Genomic DNA, 21,629 nt, shown 5'->3' on the forward strand with positions numbered 1-21,629 from the left:
ATGGCTGCTGGCATTTTGATGATTGCATGTTAATTAAGCGTTTGCACGCACAGTTGCACAGCCAGGGAGATGGGCAAGGGCCGAGGGGTGTTGTAGGATCTCAGGCAGTGCGGAACATAAATGTATCCCCCTCCGTGGGTGCAGGTTTATGGCAGAGCAGCTGCCACAAGTGTCTGTCCTGGGCCCCCTGCACTTGCCAATTTCGCACCTCCGGTCTGCGCCTCCACGAGTCCTTTGGTCCTGCGAGCCTGCAAGCCTCCGAAAAACTTTGGCCAAGTCGCCAACTGCTCAACTGCACAACTGCACAGAAAAAAATGTGACAAAGTATCAAATTCAAAAGTGATGGTCAATTTGATCTTTTTTAAGAATTACGTTTTGTTATAACATTTTGACATGATAAAAGATTATATTGATCTTATTTTATATTTACATACTGCTTGCTTAAAGTTAAAGACTAAAGCAACAGGGGTAGGCGGCCATAGCTACTTAGGCTTTAGGCTGTCTTAAATTAAACAATATCAGTTGCTATTTCGGTTTTAATTACTAAGTATATATTTCATTCATTTTGGTATTCGCTTCTCAATTAATGAAGTACAGGAACTATCTTAATTATGAGAGGTTTGATAAGTTAGATTTCTTAAGGAAATAGAGAATTCGAAGAAGCTGGAAAGTCGTAAGACCGGAAAGAAGGGGAGTAAGGATATTATCCGGGATATGGATTCGGTTGTTATTAAATGCAATGCATTCGTTAAGAATATGCTCCATTGACATTGAATTATTGTTACAGAACTTACAGGGGCTCTGTGTAGCCTGAATCTAGTTGTTCGGGATGGGACCTTTCTTGTTAGTTTGGTTATTTCTCTTGCTTTTGTATAGTCGCTTACATTCAGATGGCTGCTGTTTATGGATTAGTACCAACTGGAGGAGTATTGGAAAAGATTGAGGGAGGTGCTATAGAAATGTTTCTTATGAATCTGTTTATGTCGGACCGGTTAATATTATGTTTGGTGATCAGAGGTGCGATAGTTGCGTTTTTTACTGCCTTGTTGGCAAATTCGTTGCCACTAATTCCCACATGGCTCGGAATCCACGTGATTTTAATTAGTATATTTATAATTTGTTTGAAATCATAACAAACTGATAGATTAATATGTCAACTTTTAAGCTATTGTCATTTAGACTTAAGTTCAAAAGGGAGCAATAGAGTTATACAGTATACAACACTGTGCTTTCTGGAATACGTATTGTGCAACATCAAATTGATATGATCGAAATATCAATGTGGCATTAATCATATCGGTTTTACGACTGCCATTTCCTATCAATATTTTTTTTCTGTGTACATGCACACGCAAGCACAAGTGACAGGTAATTTGTGCATAAAACGCGTTCGGGTGGGAGAAAAGTGGGCGGTGGGGGACAGTGGGTGGGAATGAAAGGGCGCCCACGCATACATTATTCATTTCATTGCCACCTTTTTCCTGCCTGCGCACATTGACAATTTTCGCAGTAGTGCCTCATTTTTTTGCACTTTTCAACAGATTTTCACGGAACAGTTGTGGCACCGCACCGAGGGCTTATGTGGCCATAGTCGGTTAGGCCGTTCGACTCGTGTCCGGGCTTATTATCCTGACGGGCTGGCGCTGTCACAGTGCGTTGCCAGGTAATTATCGAGTGCTCGGTGATGGTTCCTGTGGCAGCGGTGGGTTTTGCGGAGCCCTAAGCTGCCTACGAGTACAAACACGGCTAAACTAATTATACTGAGCGCAGAAGATTCAATTACTTGTGCAGAATTTACACAAAATTCAATCAATTCAACTCAGACAGGCCAAAAAGCCCCCAGGAGAGCCCTTTGTCAACAAAAGTTATCGTGTGCAATAATTCCCAACGAACGTACAAAAGCACACACACGAAATCTTGTTATTGTTATTGACAAGGTGAGGGATTACCTGAGCTGGGGCAAATTGTGGACGTCGTTGCAAACTATAAGTTATCTTTGACCTACTGCAAACACTTTATCCTGTTAAATTGAAGCAACATTTAATTATCAAACAAAGTAAAGTAAAAAGTAGATATTAAGAGTAAACAGCTCCTTCCCATAGTTTTGAGTAAGTGTCAGAGGGCCAAATCGAATTCGAGTACAATCCATTTGACGTGCAAGGAATGAACTGATCCAATGAACTGCCGATTTTCCAACAGACACCAAGGGTTCAAGTGACTCAGCAAAGTGATAAACGTTTTTAATCACCAAATACATATGCCAGAACTTAACTAGAACTAGAAATTAAACGGAGTAAGCTCGGTATTCAGAACCACCTAGTTTAAGCCACTTGGCTGGTTGCGGCACATTAAAAAGGGATTCAAAACATTACCAGACCAAGCTTTGCAACGCTAACCGACCAGAGTTACAAATCGTTGTGCATGATAAACAGATTTAGCCATTCTGTGCAACAACTAGACGGCACAATTGTTGACGATGCCGTTGTTTGGCGCTTGTTTAGAGCGATTCAATTACTGGTCGAGTTGCTAGGCCTTTGTGTGCGAAGGGGCTTTATTAATGGCATTGATGGCGTATGCGTAATAAGCCACATTATCAGCCTGTAGCAGGCTTGTTATGCAGGGAAATTAGACGGCATTGGCTGCAGCCCAATCAGCCACTTATTACATATCCGCAGTGGCCTCTCTGGCGGAAGTTTGCATCTCGGCTTTTATTTTTGGTAATAATTATAAGCTAAACTCCTGTGTGGAATCGAAAGTTCAGACTCAAAGCCCGTTAAAAATAATAGTTGTAATTATATGTTATTAATTTTTGAAATAATAAAGCATTTCCTTATACACGCAAAATAAAAATAATGGTAAGAATAAACAAAAGCATATTGTGTTTAAAATCACAAAATTTAAAATATAAAAATTAAAATATCTTAAATGGCATGCTTTTGTTTAAAAATATTAATTTAAAGGTAAAAAAAAAGCTTAACTATAATTGTAAAATGTAAAATTTTCTGCATTAGATAAAAACCAAAAATAAAATTTAAATGGAATATGGTCAATTCCACTAGAATGTCAACCATGGCAAAAAAAATAAACGTGTTCATTTTCAATAAGGTCCTCCATCGGTTATTAGTGCTCAAAATATAGATCAAACGTAGTAACTCAGTCTTTTCATCCTTTTAGTACCTACACACCTCAACACGCACTTTAGTAGCCAATAAACCTGTGCCTCCCGTTCGCAAAAATCCGTCCTTCCAATGCCCACGCTCGTAATTTGCGATTTGCTGCCATTTCTGCGAAGGGCTGCTAAATTGCATTAACCCACACCCACTCACTCGGGATGTGGCTCGTAAATCTTGCGGCTAATGCGTGCATGTCATCTTCCAAAGAACAGGAGGCAGTCCTGTGCACGGTGGTTTACTTCGTAGTTGTCGACCAAGTTTTTAAGTGCATGTCAATGTTTATTGCGGCAAGCTATGGTCCACGCTGGGCAGTGTGTTTGGGCTCCTAAAAGTGTAAAAGAGTAAGTAAATTTTGTTACGTGCAACTTACCGGAAAGTTCGTCCTCTTTCGTTTGCTGGACAGTTGGGAAAAAGTTTTCCGAATGGCAGTTAGGCCAGGCTCAAAAGCATCTAAATCAAATTTCAAGCGAGGAAAGGCAGCTTGCACTATGGACAAACTAATTTAAATAAAAATCGTAAGAAATTCCTATCATATATTACATGAAAATAGACATTTAAATATCTGGCTTTGACACCCATACAAGTACATTAGGGCGGTCTACAAAATTAAATCCTACTCTTTTCCGTTTTCATGATAGATTAAAGAATGCAAGTAATTAAATTTTTTTGCAATAATCCATTTTTTTCTACTAATATATAAAGAAATAAAACTGTATCGAGGCCACCTATATAAAAATAATATATTTGATACAAGGCGACAGTGTGTATGGGTAAAAAACTTTGGAGCCACTGCGTTACTCGACGCGCTTCATAAACGGTAGTGAAAGTACGACTTTTAGAAATTCCATGCAAATGTGGACACCCCTAGAGTACAAACACATACCCAACTTTTCAAATTGTTATGAAAACAATTCACCTTTACAACTACCAAAATAAATGGTATTAAATCAAGCCCCACCCCATTTTGTGCTGCTAAAAACATAAGCTCAGTATCCCTAGCAGACTAATCTCCTTCAAATGCATGTCGAATGGGTAACTGCTGTCTTAGGTCTTTCAATTTTGAGTTTGCTGAACACGAAATAGCAATTGACTGCCAGGAACTGTGCTCCAAATGCCAAAAACCTCAAAAATGTTACATTTGCCGTCATTGTGTAGCCTTTGTTTCTTTAGAGGCGGCGGGGGGTACTCGTTATTGTGTTGAGTAAATTGACCAAAAAACAAAAAGGCCAACTGGTATTTTGTGCCAGGTCGGCAGTAAGATAGCCTTTCTAATGTTAGTTTTTGTGAAAACAATTAACAAATGCACAAATTGGTAAATATTTTCTTTGTCCGGCCTAATAAAATGTTGATACAGGAACAATGTAAACATTACTCCGAACAAGGATTTTAAAAAAGTGGTCACTCGCCACAGGATTTCGGCAAATGGCACAACAATAAATATTTACATACTCATTAAACTTTTCACATTAAAATAATACGGCAACAGGAGGAGCGGATTGCGGTTGGGTCCGGACCTCGAACTAAACAGTAAACTATACCCAAATAAACAAGGACCGCTAGAGTAAGCTTAAAACTTTTTCGATCTGCCTCGCATCACTAAAGTTGGCCCAGTTGCCTTTATTCTTAGTCCTGTCCCAAGACGTGTGGGCCCTCGGCTTACGTGCGGTGAATGATAATCGGTGTTCGGCGGGGACGCCTGTAGTTTAAGGTAAAAGTGCTGGAAAAATTGAAATATCCAAGACCAGATATTCACCCAACATCCCAAAATTATAACTAAACTTTCTGATTAAAGAAGGAAAAAAATTAGTAAATACACTAGTCGGCATAAGTATTTTGACGACACTAAACTAATATATACTCATAACTTGAAGTTACTTTATGTATATACATTTTGGAAATGTCGTTTAAATTCCGTTTAAATCATACGAGACTTTTCTTAACCCATTTAGCACTTATTGCAAAAGTCGAATTTTTTGAAAGTATATTTTTTATACCCGTTACTCGTAGAGTAAAAGGCTATTCTAGATTCGTCCAACAGTATGTAACAGGTAGAAGAAAGCATTTCCGACCATATAAAGTACATACATTTTTGATCGGATCACTAGCCGAGTCGTTCTAGCCATGTCCGTCTGTCTGTCCGTCTGTCTGTCCGTCCGTATGAACGCCTAGATCTCGGAAACTATAAAATCTAGAAGGTTAGGGGTTTTCATGTAGATTCCAGAGATTTATTGTGCAGCGCCATGACCACTCTAACGCCCAAAAACCATCTAAAACTGTGGAGCTCACATTTTAAATATTAAAATTAAAAATGCACACAGACAATTTGTTATTAAATCGGACCATTAGTTATTAAGTACTGACCAAAAACATAGTCAATGACTTCACAGCCAGTATATAAAAGTGTAAAATTGTAAAGTAGATAAGAAGTTAGCATCAATGTTTCTTCGCCTCTACTCAAAGGTATATTTTAAAACTAACCGAGAACGGGTTTCTGATAGTCAAGGCACAAAAATATTTGGTTGGAAAAATTGTCCAATGTAGATAGCTTAGTAACTATAAAAAATTTGTACTTTAATATTAAAAATGTATTTGTTTTTGCTTTGTTTACTATTTCAAAATAAAGCCACCATTAACATAGTTGCGTTCACGTGATGTATGTAGTTTGTTATTGCAATAGTAAAAAAGTAAATAATAATTAATTTACGTATTACGTAAAAGTAAAAATTGACAATTCGATGGGTGGGAGCTGTTTTACTATTATATAAGTCAATTTTACCAATAGATTTTGTTGTGCGCACAATAGCGTTCTCTCTTGTTTTTTAATAATTTATGTTGTGTTACTCAAACATTACTCAACCTTTAAACCTTCCACATAAACAACCCACATATATAATAAGCATAGCAGTTTGCATTCCTTCCTAAAATTTCCTTTTAAATATGAGAATGAATTTTAGGTAAATATGAAAATAACTTTTAGCTGGAAATGCTTGTTACTTCAAAACGGATAAAATGGTGCAAATACGAAGCGATTTCCTAGAACTCAGGGCCATTTTTATTCTAAGTGAGTGTATTTAGCAACGAAATTAGACAATCCAGACGGAGTTTAAGTTAACTTTTATTTCACCACCGGTTACTTGGGGGGGATCCATAAATCATAATTTCGTCCATGGCATGGCGTTGCCTGTTCCCGTCAAAATGGCTGCCACCAACACAAATACCGAATAACATCCCATCTGCACACCTTGACGCGCAAATGATTTATGTAAATGAAATTGTTGGCGAGAATAGGAAACTTCATTTGAGCACAGTGCATTTCGCACAGTGCACTTCGCATTGCGCTCGCAATTGACTTGAATAATTAAAATCCGATTTTATCGTGCGGCATGCACTTTTAAAGACTTCATTTGCAACTTATTCGCCCTAGGAACAGCACTTGGACTAGACCACTACCGTGTTATGAAACACTTAAAGCCCAGTTATGAAACATTTAAAGCTGCGCCGGCTGTCCTTGTGCGAACGACCTTCAGCTGTGGGTGGCTGTCTGGCGCCCCCGCATTTTTTGCTCTGCGACCACGGACGGCCACACAAGAGCCAGCACGTTGATGGCCGGGCACAATTAAGTGCATTTTACGTATGCTGCAGTTGCTCAAGTATGCTAATGACTACACCCACCTCCACGCCACACCATACTTACCCGTCACTACCCGGCAACACTCAAAACATTACCCGAAGACAACTAATTAAATGTCTCTTTATTTCAGATTACGAATTAAATTCGGAAAGGACCAACAAAATTCAGGGAACCTTAGATTTGGCTGTTAAACAGGAAACACTGCCTTCTACCGGCTATGAATTTTTCAACAAAATCAAATCCCGAATCCGCCAGGGCTTGTTTTACGAAGTTAGTTTTTGTTTCACTGTAGCTCTTTCCTTAAAGCCCTTCATAAACATGTTTTGAGCCGATGGAGCAGCATGAATAAGCCGAAAGTGTTGAAAAGGGGCCTTACGAACCATGACCACTCGAGCCCATCTAGGCTTTTTCGGTTCCGAGACAGGAAATTAATTGAAAATATGTATGATGCGGAAAAGTTACTCTTCTAATGTCAAGCGAAAAGAATCGCCAGATTGGCGCAAAAACGTTTAAAAACATTTAGGCCTGAATTTTCTATTCTCGGTTGGCTTTTCTAAGTTTCAATGAAGGGCTTTTAACTTAATGGACTCTTAAAAATCGCAGACAATCAAACCCGGGCTCACAGAAATCACAATACACCGCTGGTTTAATCCCAGTTATTCGGTGTTTGCGAAGTTCAATATCCATAAACAACATTTTTAAAGCTTACAGATTTAGAAAATTCTTCAGCCAGTCTGTTGAAATTTTACAATACGTGAAAAATTAAAATACTGCATTGAAATTTGATCTCTGCCCGCAACCATTATATTATTCGTCGCGAATAAAGTTTTTTATTACAAAACGATACTGTTGATTATGCAAATCCAATTCTCCCTATTTCCAGTTTAAATCCAACGGTGCACGGACTACCGTTGCAGATGTAAGAGAGACATCAAAATAATCAGAATTATTTCCAGCAGCCCGTAACCAATTTCAGTAGTTTAAAACCACAAAATACTGCGAAAACCTTCGCAAAAATGGACACACGTATATTTTACATATTTTGTTATATTTTGCATGCTACCGCCACAGACTTTATGGCATTCCCATTTTGTAAATTAAAGAAAATTTAAATGACTTCCGTTCTCATTGCCTCCTTAAAATGACAATAAGTACCATTAAATCAAAAGAGCTTCATATTTTTCTTGTTCCTTCGACATAGAATTCCTAATTAAAATTACAAATTGTGGCAAACAAAAAGACTCCTACTTATGAGTTCACCAAGACCATATGATTGACACTGTGCGAGTAAAAATATTATTTTGACTTGACTGTTGATTTCCGTACGAGTTTTCGCCATGTAGAATACAGTATTGGACAGTTGGCTGAAGCTTTTGATATAAAATAACAGATTCAAACAAGTTCCCGTTAAAATAAAATATATTTGAAGGTTAGTAATTATGAAGAAGTTAATCTCAAAGCCTTCATTATCGTCTCACAGCTTATACAATTTGTATTTTCAGTTGTCGAGGCACGCATATCTGCATTGATTTGTATTCAGACCCAAGTCCTTCGCCCAAGGCTACAGTCCTGCCACATGTGGCAGCATGCAAAATTATGAAAATGAAGATGCAGACAGGACTGGAAAGATTCAGAGCCGAAATCGCTGGCATGCGCTTGACAGTATTTGAAGGAATTTCGTTAATGGAATTTGACTCGTGGCACAACCAGGACCTGATTGGATTGCGACCGGAAGGGGAAAACTTTGACAATGCCAGTCAGACAATAGCTGGGTGATGCGAGAAAGATGAACAAAACAAGTTGTCAATCAAGCGAAAGGATATTCTCCCCAGCGGAGAGTGGAGTCATTCCTACCGCCTCTTAGCGTCCTCAAGGGCGTCCTAAAGTCAATACCAAATTTAATTAATACCCCAGTTTGCAAGAGGACTGCGGAGTGGGGCATGCCTAGCATACTTAGAGGCGTCATCACATGATGCCCTAGAACGAATTCGTTGGAGCAGCTGCTGCTCTCGCAGGAGACGTGCTGAAGTCCTTAGTGTTTTCGTAGGCATTTAAAACAATAACAAGGCTTACTGAGAAGCCCCGGGCTATTAGCGTTAGCCAGGCCCATCCAGGTAATAAATCTCAGCCTGTCAGGCGAGCGCCTCCACCAGAAACATGAACATCCGCCCCAAGAGCAGTAGCAGCATCATTCGCACCGACTTGTTTACAGTATTTAAAAGGCAGTCGCGCCTCGAATTTTTACTTGGATTCTGTGTTTTTCCGGACCAAATTACCCGCGTTCTAGCAAAATGCGTTAGTCTGTTGAGCATCCTAGGGAATGAGTTGGAACCAATCTCGAGCCGAAGCACGATTTTAGACGCAGATGCCACCGCCATAAGATAAACTGCCAGTGAGCAAAAATCCATCAAGGTAGGAGGGCGATTAATTACCCAGTCGCTCATCTGGAGAGTATTTATAAATGGTTTGAAGGTAAATGAGTAATCGGAAAGCTGAGAAGGTGTGTATTTCCTTTTGATAACTTATTGCACCAGTTCACATCCCAAATGCGCCCCAGCCGTCGATAACAAATTCGGTTCGAGTTGGGCCCCTATATCACAGAATTGTTATTAACAACAAAGTTATCATTTTCATGTTTTTGCGTATTATAACTAAGGACTCCATTTGTGTCAAACAATTTTGAACAGAAAACATATATTACTTTTGAAAAAAACTTTAAACTGTCTTCGTAAAATTATAATAAAGAACTTCAAGATTGGAAGTACCTTTTAAAAGTGATTATACGTGTTATCAGAGGTCTCGAGATCGGGAATTTTTGGTTTTTCTCTTGCAATTTCTTCAATAATCCATACAAGTAATTATAAAATAAAAGAAATTTTACCAGTCAAAGCTTGGTCTTTTATCCTTAAAAGGAAAAAATTGGTTTTTGTTAGAGACATTTGTACAAAAATGTACTTAATCGCTTTACTGCTTTCATAACTCCATCTCTCTCGTGTTCCCTATTCTGAAAGAATATTATTTAAAAGGCAGTTTTGATTAAATATTTGTATTTTCCTTGCTTCTGCGAAACCTGATTGTGTGCACGCTCCCGTAAATGTAACATTCTGATTGCTATAGCAATACATACATCAATATTTTTGGAAATTTAACACTTGACCTTTTTTTTCTCCGCACGACAATCAAATTCAATTCACTCTAACGCTGGAGAGATATAAATGTCAATACGCATTTGTTAGGTAGGAGAGGAGATGTCATGACACACGCTTGCGTGCATATGAATATCGATATGAATATAGACATAAATAAAGGTGCAAGCTCGTAACTAAATAACTCAAGTTCCTGCGAAGTGCGGGGCGGTATGCCAATATTTGATACGAGCCGAGTGCCTCACCTTTGCTTTGAACTTTGCAGCAGGCAGAGGAGGGGAAAACAGGTGTATTTGCTAGACAAATATTGTATAATACATACCTCGTGGGAGTAATAGCACAAAGCGGGCACGCGGCGAGTTGCCATCCTCCGCGATATTTATTTCCAGTACCTTTTGGCCTTAAGGGTAGACTATATTCTTTTATATGGTAACAAGTATATGAAAAATGTATAAAAATTCATTTAAAATAAAACAAGAAAAGAATCTAAACTGGGGAAGCTGAAGTTAATATACCCTTGCAGTTTGAGCCAAATCGTGCAACCAGCATTTAAAAACAGAAACCGTGTAAACAGAATAAGTGCGGCAGATTTTTATACGCATAACAAGACAAAATAATATTTTGAAGATGCCCCAAGAAGGATGATGGTGGTGCCTGGTAGAACTGGACCCCTAGATCACGAAAAATAAGTCAAAAATATTTTAAGGGGATAAGTTTATTTTAATAAATTATTAATGACATTTTTTTTTTGGTATTTCCGTGTTTTTAGTTATATCTCGAGTTGCGCTTAAGCAATTTAGGTGATATATGTTTAAGTTTAAAACTTTAATGATGCATTGATTATATTGTGAGTAAGGCGTCTGCTGATATCGTAAAAACTCAAAAAAATCTGACCACTAATCGAGACGTGCTGCAAGGGTGGAGGAGGGGCAAACATTTGTGTTTCGTTTTTAGGACTTTCGAAAATGAAAAACTAAAATAGGGCCCCAATTAACGTTAGTAATGGAACAGAACATCAAAAATTATTAAGAACCCTGTAAGCGATGACCATTTGTTTTAAAGTTATTAAAGTTATTAAGTTTAAGGCTGGCATTTTTGGCCTAGCACGGAAAATTGTGTTGATAAAGCAAATAAAACCAAAAACATTCCTTTTTGAAATGTAAGCAAAGAAACATACATACAAAATCACATATGTGTGTGTATGTTTGTACTCATATGTGAGTAACGTTAGGATATTCGTTAAAAATTACAGAAAAATTACCAATATGTTGCAAATCTGGAATGCAAGAAATGAATATTGCAACACAACCGAATTTATTTATTATTTTATTTATTTCGCAGTTGGTAGAGATGCCAGACGGGGAAAAACAGGAGTACGTCTGGCTTATTGGCTTTTTGCATTTCATAAATGGCAATCATTAAAATAAGATATGAAAACTTAATTGGATTGCCGCTAAGTAGAGAAACAACCTGTTAAAAAATTGATTGAATCCGCGAAATTATTTATTGCCAGGTGATAGAGTGCTTTAAGCACTTCATAAATGGAAATCGTTAAGATAAAATACGAAAACTAATTTTTATTGCCGCTTAGTAAAAAAACAACCTGTTAAAAGCAACCTGTTCTTGCAATTAGCGTTGCCACCTAATTTGCAAGTGTGTATTTGTGGGTGCTTTTTTACAAGAGGAGCATGTTTTGATTCCATGTCAAATATTAGGTTTATTTAACGAGCATTTTCCATTTTATAACCATAAGAAAATGTTATTCTTCAAACGACAATTCATTTTTAAATTTCCAAATAGGTGAAATTTCAATAGGTGAAATGGGGTGAAACGCAACGTTGTAACGTGATTACGTTGAAAAGTGGCAAAGATATAAAAGAGGTAAAGAAATATTATTAGTTTATTTAGTGATAAATCCGCGTAATTAAAAAAATTTATCGATTGCTTATAGTATTTTGATGGAGACAAAATGGTGTTAAAATCTTTCCAACCACTTTTAAGAACAGATTCTTAAACGCGGACAAAGTAGCGGCGGGAAAGCTAGCAAGTATGTATATAAAAAAACGGAGCTAAAACTATAAAAGCAGCGAAAGGTCAAATTCGACTGAAAACAGTAAACACCGATGTAATTATATCCGCCTTTCCTTACAGTTTCTGACAGTTCTGTAAGCAGCTCCATCTACGAGATACGTACTCCTCATGCTCGTCAATGCGAAAGTGGAAGGTCAGTAACTTTTAACTTTAAGAGCTCTTACGGTTTGAAGATAAGTACGATATTTTATAGTCGGAGCACTCGGTTCCTGCTCCCCTGTTGTTAGTGTCCTCTGGCAGGCTGCAATCAAAAGATACTCCTCTTCCCGGTGCTACTGTCTGCTCGCCCACCGATGCCACACAGAGAAAAAAAACGGAACAACACCCGTTTGATATTGTCTCCTCAATATTCTCAAATCACCTTTTTTTTATCAAATTGATATGAACTCATATCGTTATGATACAAAACCACATCAATTACAAATGTTGATATGAAACCGTATCATATTGATATGAATTCGAATCAATTTGATATGTTTTTCATATTAACAGTAACATCGAAGGGTCTTCGAAAAAAAGTATATCAGTTTGATATAAAGATTATCCGTTTGATATGAAAGCATATTAGTTTGATATTGAAAAAGACCATACTGGTATTAAGAAACATAGTTTTGTCACAAATTAGATATGTGCGCGTATCAATTTTGTATGAAAAATACCCTATTGATATGTTCGACAACATTAATATCACCAGTTTACAAAAAAAAATACGCCTTCAAGGAAACCTTTGTTTTCCGGTAAAGTACATCTCCCTGATTAAGAAAAGAGCACCTACAATTTTTTCTATGGTACCAATTTTTTTTAAAGTGTACAAAACATAGGTTTCCTTCAAGGCGTATTTCATCAAATCTTTTTTGTAAACTGGTGTATGATATGGCAACATAAGGCACAAAAATTAATATGCAAAAATACCCGATTGATCACAAATTTGATAAGTGCGCATATCAATTTGGTATGAAAAATACCTATTGATATGTTCAAAAATATTAAATTGATATGGCAACATAAGGGACCAAAATTGATACGCAAAGATAGCCGATTGATGACCAGTTTTGGAATATAATTTTCTCTGTGCATACATTGCGGCGATACAATATTGGGTCCCCAAACGGTGCAAGTGAGTGTGTGGGGCTTACCAAAGTCCCTTGAGCCCGCATAAGGTTGCTACGTTTGCAGATTTTATGCCTCATATTGGCTTTTAATTTCACGCGCAACTGCTGAGCCGCAGTGTCAGCAGCTTCAGCATTCGGCTATCAGCTAAATTATTGTTGGGATCAAGCGGCAAGGGCATTATCCTGTCAGGCTCTCAGTTTGTTTGCTCCTATGCAAATAAATGTATATTTTGTTCCGTTTATTTTTAAGCGAAGCAGTGCGGGTATTTATTCATTTAGAATTTGCATGCGGGGTAATGATTATGGTAGAAAGGTGGCTCTTATTTTTTGCAGCCGCGCTTTTGTCCCGGTAAATCTACTTTGCCGCCTCGGGGAAATCAGAACGAATGCCGTACAACAATGTGCGACACAAACTGTCGTGGGTTTATTTTATTACCTTGCAGATACTCACACATACAGAAACAACTACTCACGACTCACCCACGAGGGGACATGTGTATTAAGCGCATTAAACTGAATACACCACACAGTGATTCAATTTGCGGCATTTTACTTTTCATTATCGTGCCCGACTTGCAAAATTGACAATAATCATTTTTATGTCCCGCTCATGAAGTTATTAAAAACTGTACGTGGAGGAGATTGTGTATGTGTACACTGTACACTGTACACAGTGCAAAACTTCGGAGATATTTCTAAAAAGATTTTATTATATAACAGTTATATGAAGTGGCGGGTTCACGGGGTGATTTATTACTAGAATTTTATAAGCTTTGTTCATTAGCTTGTAGCTCCGGAAAGAATATATTAAAAAAAAGCTTAATAAAAAATTTGTTGTAATTGACCTTATAATTTCTTGAGAACAAGCTGGGGTAATAAGATCGACTTACTTTTCTTTAATATGTTGCAAAATCATTCATACATTTTTAATTGTTGTCCCGAGCGCTTTAATCCTGCCCTGACAGTGCTTGTGGGTTGTATCCTTTTGAGCACAATTCCGTTTAAGCTCTTAATGAAAAGCGAATGCAATACATGAGCGGGAGGACTTCGCTTTGCCATACAATTTCAATTATGAAATTTAATTTGCGATGACAACAAAAACCTTCACAAATATTTTAGCCACATTTGAGGTTAATGATACACACTCAGCACCCAGACATAAATTACGAATCTGCGACATCAAATGGTTAATTTAAATGAGCAAGCCATTAAGTGCCCACAAATACAGTCAGAAAGTTTAATAGTTGAATAATTACGATTACATAAATTACTTTGAGTGAAGTTATTAAATAGTAATGGCTGTGGGTGAGTGACAAAATGTTTTATAAGTTCCGGATCGACTTCGCTGGCTAAAGGAAGTAAAAGGGAGATGGAGATATGCAAGCAGCAATGCGTCTTTTTCGCAGATTACAGGGCGCCACATAGCGGCGATTACACTATTCGGTCATAACTTTTTAATTATTGGTTCGATTTGACCATTTTGTAGATAGGTAGATAGATTATTAGTAATCAAAATAAAATCTCATTTTAAAAATGTAGCGATGCGGGTGCGATGGGCGTGGATCTTTTTTCGAGTCAATGATTATTTTAACCAATTCATTTCAGTGAACATTTTGGTTCAAAACTGTGAGCGGCACAGTTTCGGGCGGTGGATCAAACTTGCGCTGCTTAAGAGCACGCAGAGTCTGCATGCGCTAAAATCAAGTAGCAACAGTCTTGACTTTAAGATTTTATGCTGAACATTTTAAGAACGTTCGTACTGGAAAGGTCTTAAATTTAGCACAATTTCAATTAATATAAAAAAAAAATTAACGGTCTCAGATGGATTTCATATTTTTATCACGATATTATACCATTTATTTAAGATTAAAAAAAAATTTGACGAAGCAAAGATATCCCGATGCCTTTTTGTTTAGTTAAGTTTATGTATATCTTTAAATTACATGGGGTAAAAAAATACTCTTTAACTATTATTTTTGCCATAACAGTTTCCAAGCATTTTATAGTCCAAACTTAAAAAAAATACATATTAATTTAAGAATTATTTGTCCTTAAATCATGCCTGCCTTGTTATTTATCATACCAGATTGATATGCGCACATATGAAATTTGTGTCATTACGGCACTTAGAGTGTGATCGGCACTCTTAAATCAGGTTAAACCGCCCAAAGCTGTGGCTCCTACAGTCTTAATGCTAAAATAAAAATTTTAACCAAGTTTTGACCGCTTGATTTAGTATTAGTACGTCTTGGGTCATCGAGCACTTGTTGACAGGTGCCATCACCACTGACATTACCACTGGAACCATTTAAATTACCTTCAACTATCATTGCCCCACAGGGAATGATTTGGGTTGCTGCATATTTACCCAAGAACGAAGAGCAAAAAAAAATTAAAACCAGGTACGCGCGCATTTTAAACTACAAAAACTATTGTTGCCCCTTAATTATCCTTATCGCACTCTCTTAGACTGTTTATTGGATTTGGTTGAAGGACCGATTTGTATCATACCTTTTAGTCCAATATTTTGCATAGGAATTTACCTCCGCCCCTGGCCGCATGAGAAATGCATGGTGCTTGAATTTATCAACTTAATGACATTCCACCATCTGTTTTCTTCAAGTACATTTTCGTCTGATAAAAAGTTTTCTGCCCTAAATAACTTTCTCATGGTATACCAGTTAATATGAGTATCCTAACTTTTTTATTAAATTCACCCCTGCACGTATGCCAAGTTTGTTCCAGTTTGAGCATCTTCCTCAACGCGAGTTGCTTATTAAATAAATATTTGACTTAACTTTTGGAATATCCAGCGGTTTTATTGAATGCCCAACTGTAGCAGGGGTGGCAGGAAATATCAGGTAAATAAACTTTTCGTATTTAATAAAAATACGGTGCATCATACTGAGATTACTTAAACGGCCTTAATGTTTTTAAACGGTTGCCGTTTTAAAATCCCACTTTAACTTAAAGTTCTACAATCTACAAACTCACCGCATCTCTGGGCGTCTCAATAGCTACTCGGACATTAACTTATCAGATGTAGTTTAATCTATAAACGAAACAAAAGCAAATGCATTTGAGACAGACGAAATTTATATAATAATCCGCCGTATCTCTGAACTAAAGATGCTTTATCAAATACGCGTCGAATGACACCTCAACTGTCAAAATCGGATGCTCCGTTCAAAAGTAAGTAAAGACAAAATAATTCTGTTTGTCAGTTTGTCCCAAAGTGATGTTTTAGGACACTGGAAATTTTAGATGATGTTAAAAACCTTAATATAAAAACATTAGTTCTACCACTTTTGGAAAAACTAGCTAGTTTGCCGGGAAAACAGCTATAAATAGCTAGATTTTGTACACCCGTAACTTGTGAACTACTAAAGCTTCAGGTTTGTGCTATATGTCGTTAGAAAGGTATTTCTAAATACTTTTTACGTCTTTCGAACATGATTTCTCCAAATACCTCCGTTTAAGAATTATGGGAGCAACTTTTTTTATTCCGATTTTTTTTCAGCTTTTTTTCTGATTTCTCAAAAACGGCTCTTACGATTTCAAATTAAATTTCAGGATGTATAGTTCTTGAGATTTCTCAACTTTTGACGTACGACACATTGCTGTCAAAAAATAATACAAAACACTTTCTAAAATTTACTTTTTCGGCGCTCTACAATAAAAAAAGTTCGTGTGTGTAAAATCTTTAATATTTTTCTGAAGCGGGCCGAAAAAGTAAATTTTAGAAAGTGTGTTTATTATTTTTTCGAATGTAAAATTATTCTTCGTCACAAATTATGATATCAGAACTTTTGTATGTCAAAGGTGCCGTCGTCACTATTTTTTTTACCTTGTTAAGAGGTGTTTTTGTTTGAAATACTTATACTTACTTTTGTAAGAAAAGATAATTTATACTATTGGGAATAACATTTTTTGTATTTTTAAGAACTTCGAGTTGAATTTAATAAAAATCGGACGACTATATCATATAGCTGCCATAGGAACGATCGGAAAATTGGTGGGAAAATAATATGAAACAAATTATAGCTTCGGTGTTTTTTGACATATTATCTTATACTATTGGGAATATCATTTATTGTATTTTTAAATTTAATAATTATAACTGCAAGGGTATACAAACTCCGGCTTGCCGAAGTTAACTTCCTTTCTAGTTTAAAACTGCATTTACCTTGAGATCTTTGTTCTGTGTTTGACTATCCTGTTTGTTTAGGGGAGAAAAGTTACAATCAATGTCTCGGCCTTTTTCTTGTCAGCAGTTCGGCGAATTTAGTTTTCAGTTTGTTAATACAGTTCAACGAAAAAAGTTGAGAAAACTAAAAGGCAACCATGGAATAGAAGTGTGTGCTGTGTCGCAGCAGCGAAACGGAGGATCCATTGTCCTTCGGCCGCACTATCGAAGAAGGAAATATTATGGTGCACCACAACTGTCTGTACCTGAGCTCGAATCTCATCCAGCGCGGCAACAGCCGCGTCGGCATTTTGCACTTCCTGATGGACGACATCGTCGCCGAGGCCAGGCGTTGCCGCCATCTCATATGCGTTTACTGTCAACGCCCGAGCGCCAGCATAGGCTGCTGCAAGTCAGGATGCCGTCGAACATTTCACACAAAGTGCGGCATCAAGAATCTCGCCCAGAACCAGTTCCGTGGGACATACAAGTCGTACTGCCACCGCCATGTGATCACCCATCGCCGTCGTCCGACCAGCTCGGACACCATCTGTGTCATCTGCACAGAGCTGCTGGTCGAGGAGGGTGAGCGCTTCAATGTGGTGAACATGCTTTATTCGCCATGCTGCCGGAACGGCTGGTACCACCGCGGATGCCTGCATGTGTACGCTAACACTTCCGGGTACTTCTTCAAGTGCCCACTATGCAACAACAACGAGGAGTTCCACGACGTGACCCTCTGGGGCTTCGCATTGTCTAGCCAGGACGCCACTTGGGAGACCGAGCCCAATGCATATGCCGAACATTTCCGTCGCGACATGGTGTGCGTTGCCGAAAAATGCATCGCGCTGGCCGGCCGCACAGACAATTCAATACTTCTGCTGTACTGCAACACTTGCGGCTCCAATCCGGCACACGCCTTGTGCATCGGCCAAGTTGTCTCGCCCGTTCCGCCTTCCCTGGTTGACTCTGAGATCGAGTCGGTGAACTCCGACGACAGCGACACTTTCGAGTGGTTCGCTCAGGCGGCTTCTAACCATACACCCCCGAGAAATCAGAGCCCAACCACCTTGACCAATGGGCGCGATTATGTCCAGCCCAAGCTGTATTCCTCCGGCTGGGATCTTAATGATGGCAATGACACCGAGGACGATGAGGAAGTGTTCCAGCGTGAGGCCGAAATGCAGGAACGTCAGCAGACAATCGCCGAGTTATCCGAGGATTCGTCCGATGAGCAGCCATCTACCTCTGCGGCGGCTGCGCAGTTATTAGTTATCCGCAGGTCCACCCGTTCCACTGCAGCCTCAGACTGTGGGCCCAAAACAACCAAGAGAACACCGAGCCAGCCAGCTCATCATCTCACACCAGCAGGCGTTCTATGCGCTGCCGTCGCACAATCCCAGCCAGAATGCTTGATACAGACGATGAATCTGATACCGATGCCGAAAAGAACAGGCGCAAACCGAAGAAGCGCGCCGCATCGCCCTCCCCACCTGCTATGCGAGCAAACAGGCGCTCATGCGCTCCATCACGCCGGATGCGTCCAACGTGCGCTACTTCGGAGGCCGCCCCACCACTCCGGAGGCAGCCCCCAGTCGCTCCAACGCCCAATCGCCACCAGGGAGAAACATGCGCCGCAGGACCATGGCCGGCTCGAATCCGACTCGCTTGCCTAGCTACTGGGCCCATCGCAAGTAGAGATGGCAAACTTATACTCTACAGAAAACATTCCATGTACAGAAACTTTGACCATGCAGCGGATCCCAATGCGTGCGTTCCATCCGCTGCTGCTATTTTAGTTTGTAATTTTTTTACATCGCTTACACTCCACGTACCACAAAACGCTAGTGGTAGGTGAACCCTGATCTCGAAACGAAATGTATTACTACACCCAAAAAAAATCTTCGAGTGTCAATTTGATAAGTGTGGGTGAAAATCACACTACACCTAGGATCAATTTGATCCTAAATGAGTGTCAAAAGTATACTACATTGTATAAAAAATCTTTTTTGATCCTAATTAGTGTCATTTTGACCAAATCCAGGGTCTTGTCGATACCAATAATTGTATTTCTATTTTCGAAATTCGAACTACGCCTATCGTGCAAGCAAGCGTAGTTATCGATAAATCATTATGAGCTCGACATTGCGTAAAAGACGACAAATATTTCAGTGCAAGGTGCTAGTGCTTATTGAATCATGTAAGTACATTCCTAATAATATAATATGTAATATGTAATGTAGTTTGCGGTTACATGCATACTTATTTACGCAGGAATGAGTATCACTTCGTTAAAGCGATCTTCAATTCATAGATACACACTGCACATATATATGTATGTAAGCATGTAAGCACTGACGGTGACATCGCTTGCCATTTTTGAATGGAATATTTTTTTTTCTCATTTAAGTTCACTATGGAGGTCAACGTTTCTATGCAGATGGCCCGCCTATCCACGTATGTACACCTGGTCGACGGCAGCAAATTTATAAGATTAAAAATACACATATAACTTTAATAAAAAAAACAGATTTGTATTAAAATAAAATGAAAAAGAAATTATTGGTCTTTTTTTGGGTGTGAAATCAACAATTAATTCGGGTCATATTGATACTAAAATCGTATTAAGTTGACCCTAAAAATGGTCTTTTTATACCTCGAATGAGTATCAAAATACTGCGAAATAGTGTCAATGTGACCACATATTCTTACTAAAAAATGCCAATGCGTAGTTTCCTTTTGACACCAAAAAGTGTCAAATTGATATTTTCGAAAATATCAAAATGACACCAAAATAGTGTCAATTAGATGTTCTTCGTATCAGTGATTTTTTGACACTCAATAGTATCACATTGACACCTAAGTAATGGCATACTGATGACGATTTTTTTTTTTTTTTTTAAAGTCATTCAAAAACGTATTTATTCGTAATTCATTCAATTTTTTTTTTACTTATTTAATTGTACTTGTAGCTAGCATTTCAGTTTAAAACTGGTGCTAAACAATGCTCACATCTTATTAATTGCAACTGACAAAATACACCCAAAAAAAATCTTCGAGTGTCAATTTGATAAGTGGGTGAAAATGACACACACCTAGGATAACATTTTGGGATACCAAAGTGCCAAAATGGATACAAATATAAACGTAAACGTTTTTACGTGCGAGTACGAAGATAAGTAACAAATAAAGATTCAATTTAAATTAATACACTTTAGATACAGTTTAATTTGATAAGAAAGCGAAGCCCACACAGTGTTGACGAACGACTACTCTAAGCTGCTGGAGTTTTTAGAGCAAACAGAGATTCTTCCAGCGTTTACATATTAAAAAGGTGAGTAGTTGTTGAAAAAAGTATAAAAAATTTTATGTTAGAGTCTTCCTTAGCAAAGCTATTCAGCCACCTTAAAAAAAGTCTGAATACACATTAATTTAAGTATATGTTTGTTTTTTATCAGAATCGCAAGTGACCTTTGCTAGTCTCCAGTACCTTGTCGAGGACGACATCAAATCAGCTTTCGGGCCGATAGGTCTTAGGGCTGTTTTCAGAGAACGGCTTTTTGAATGGAAAAGGAGACGGTACGTACATATTTTATAATACGCCTAAAAAGCTGTCTGCAAACGACACATTTTCGGTTTTTTTAAAGATTCCATTAGTTTGGAGCTCAAGCAGAACCAGTTTTGGGGACAGAGCACAGTTCTACTTTAAATACGTCCCTAGGAACAACATTTCCAAATCAAAAGTTCTTAGTACGGTAAAATACTAATTATTTATATTTATTCTATAAGTGTTAAGACATTCGATGATATATATTCCCAACCTTTTCACATTTATCCCCTTAACAATAACAAAGTGCTTTTAGTATTAAGTATGTATCCACTGACCAATAAAAATATAAAATATCAAAAAAATATAAACGTTTTTTACTACGCCGATTAGGATTATTTACCAACCGTTCTTTTTTCAAGAACGTTCTGTTCACACATTGTGCCACAGGCGTTTCAAAATTGTGCCCAATACGTTTAGAGAAAAATACCAGTTCGTTACCTAATTAAGACCCTTATGTTAACAATTCAACACAAAAGTGTTCAAAAGCTGACCACATTCGTTCGGAAACCACTCCCGAAAATTCGGTCACATTTAACGAACGACCGTTTACGCTTACGCACTTTTTGACCCCGTTTGGTCTTGATTTTTGAACGTTTCGAACGGATTTTTTTCTGGGTGTTTAAGCATTTGACAAAACAGTACAAATTTATTACATAAACATGTTCATCTACAAATGTACA

General features: G+C 38.0%; 1 protein-coding gene across 1 annotated transcript; it reads left to right on the top strand.

Moving 5' to 3' along the window:
• The first annotated feature begins 8,406 nt into the window (after nucleotides 1-8,406).
• On the top strand, nucleotides 8,407-19,198 carry LOC119560281. The gene is made up of 2 exons (XM_037873651.1): nucleotides 8,407-8,576; nucleotides 17,527-19,198. Exons 1-2 carry the CDS (start codon nucleotides 8,407-8,409, stop codon nucleotides 19,013-19,015), a joined length of 1,659 nt encoding a protein of 552 aa, XP_037729579.1. The 3' UTR covers nucleotides 19,016-19,198.
• The last annotated feature ends 2,431 nt before the right edge of the window (nucleotides 19,199-21,629 follow it).

The sequence above is a fragment of the Drosophila subpulchrella genome, unplaced genomic scaffold (assembly GCF_014743375.2).
Source record: "Drosophila subpulchrella strain 33 F10 #4 breed RU33 unplaced genomic scaffold, RU_Dsub_v1.1 Primary Assembly Seq354, whole genome shotgun sequence".
NCBI lineage: Eukaryota > Metazoa > Arthropoda > Insecta > Diptera > Drosophilidae > Drosophila > Drosophila subpulchrella.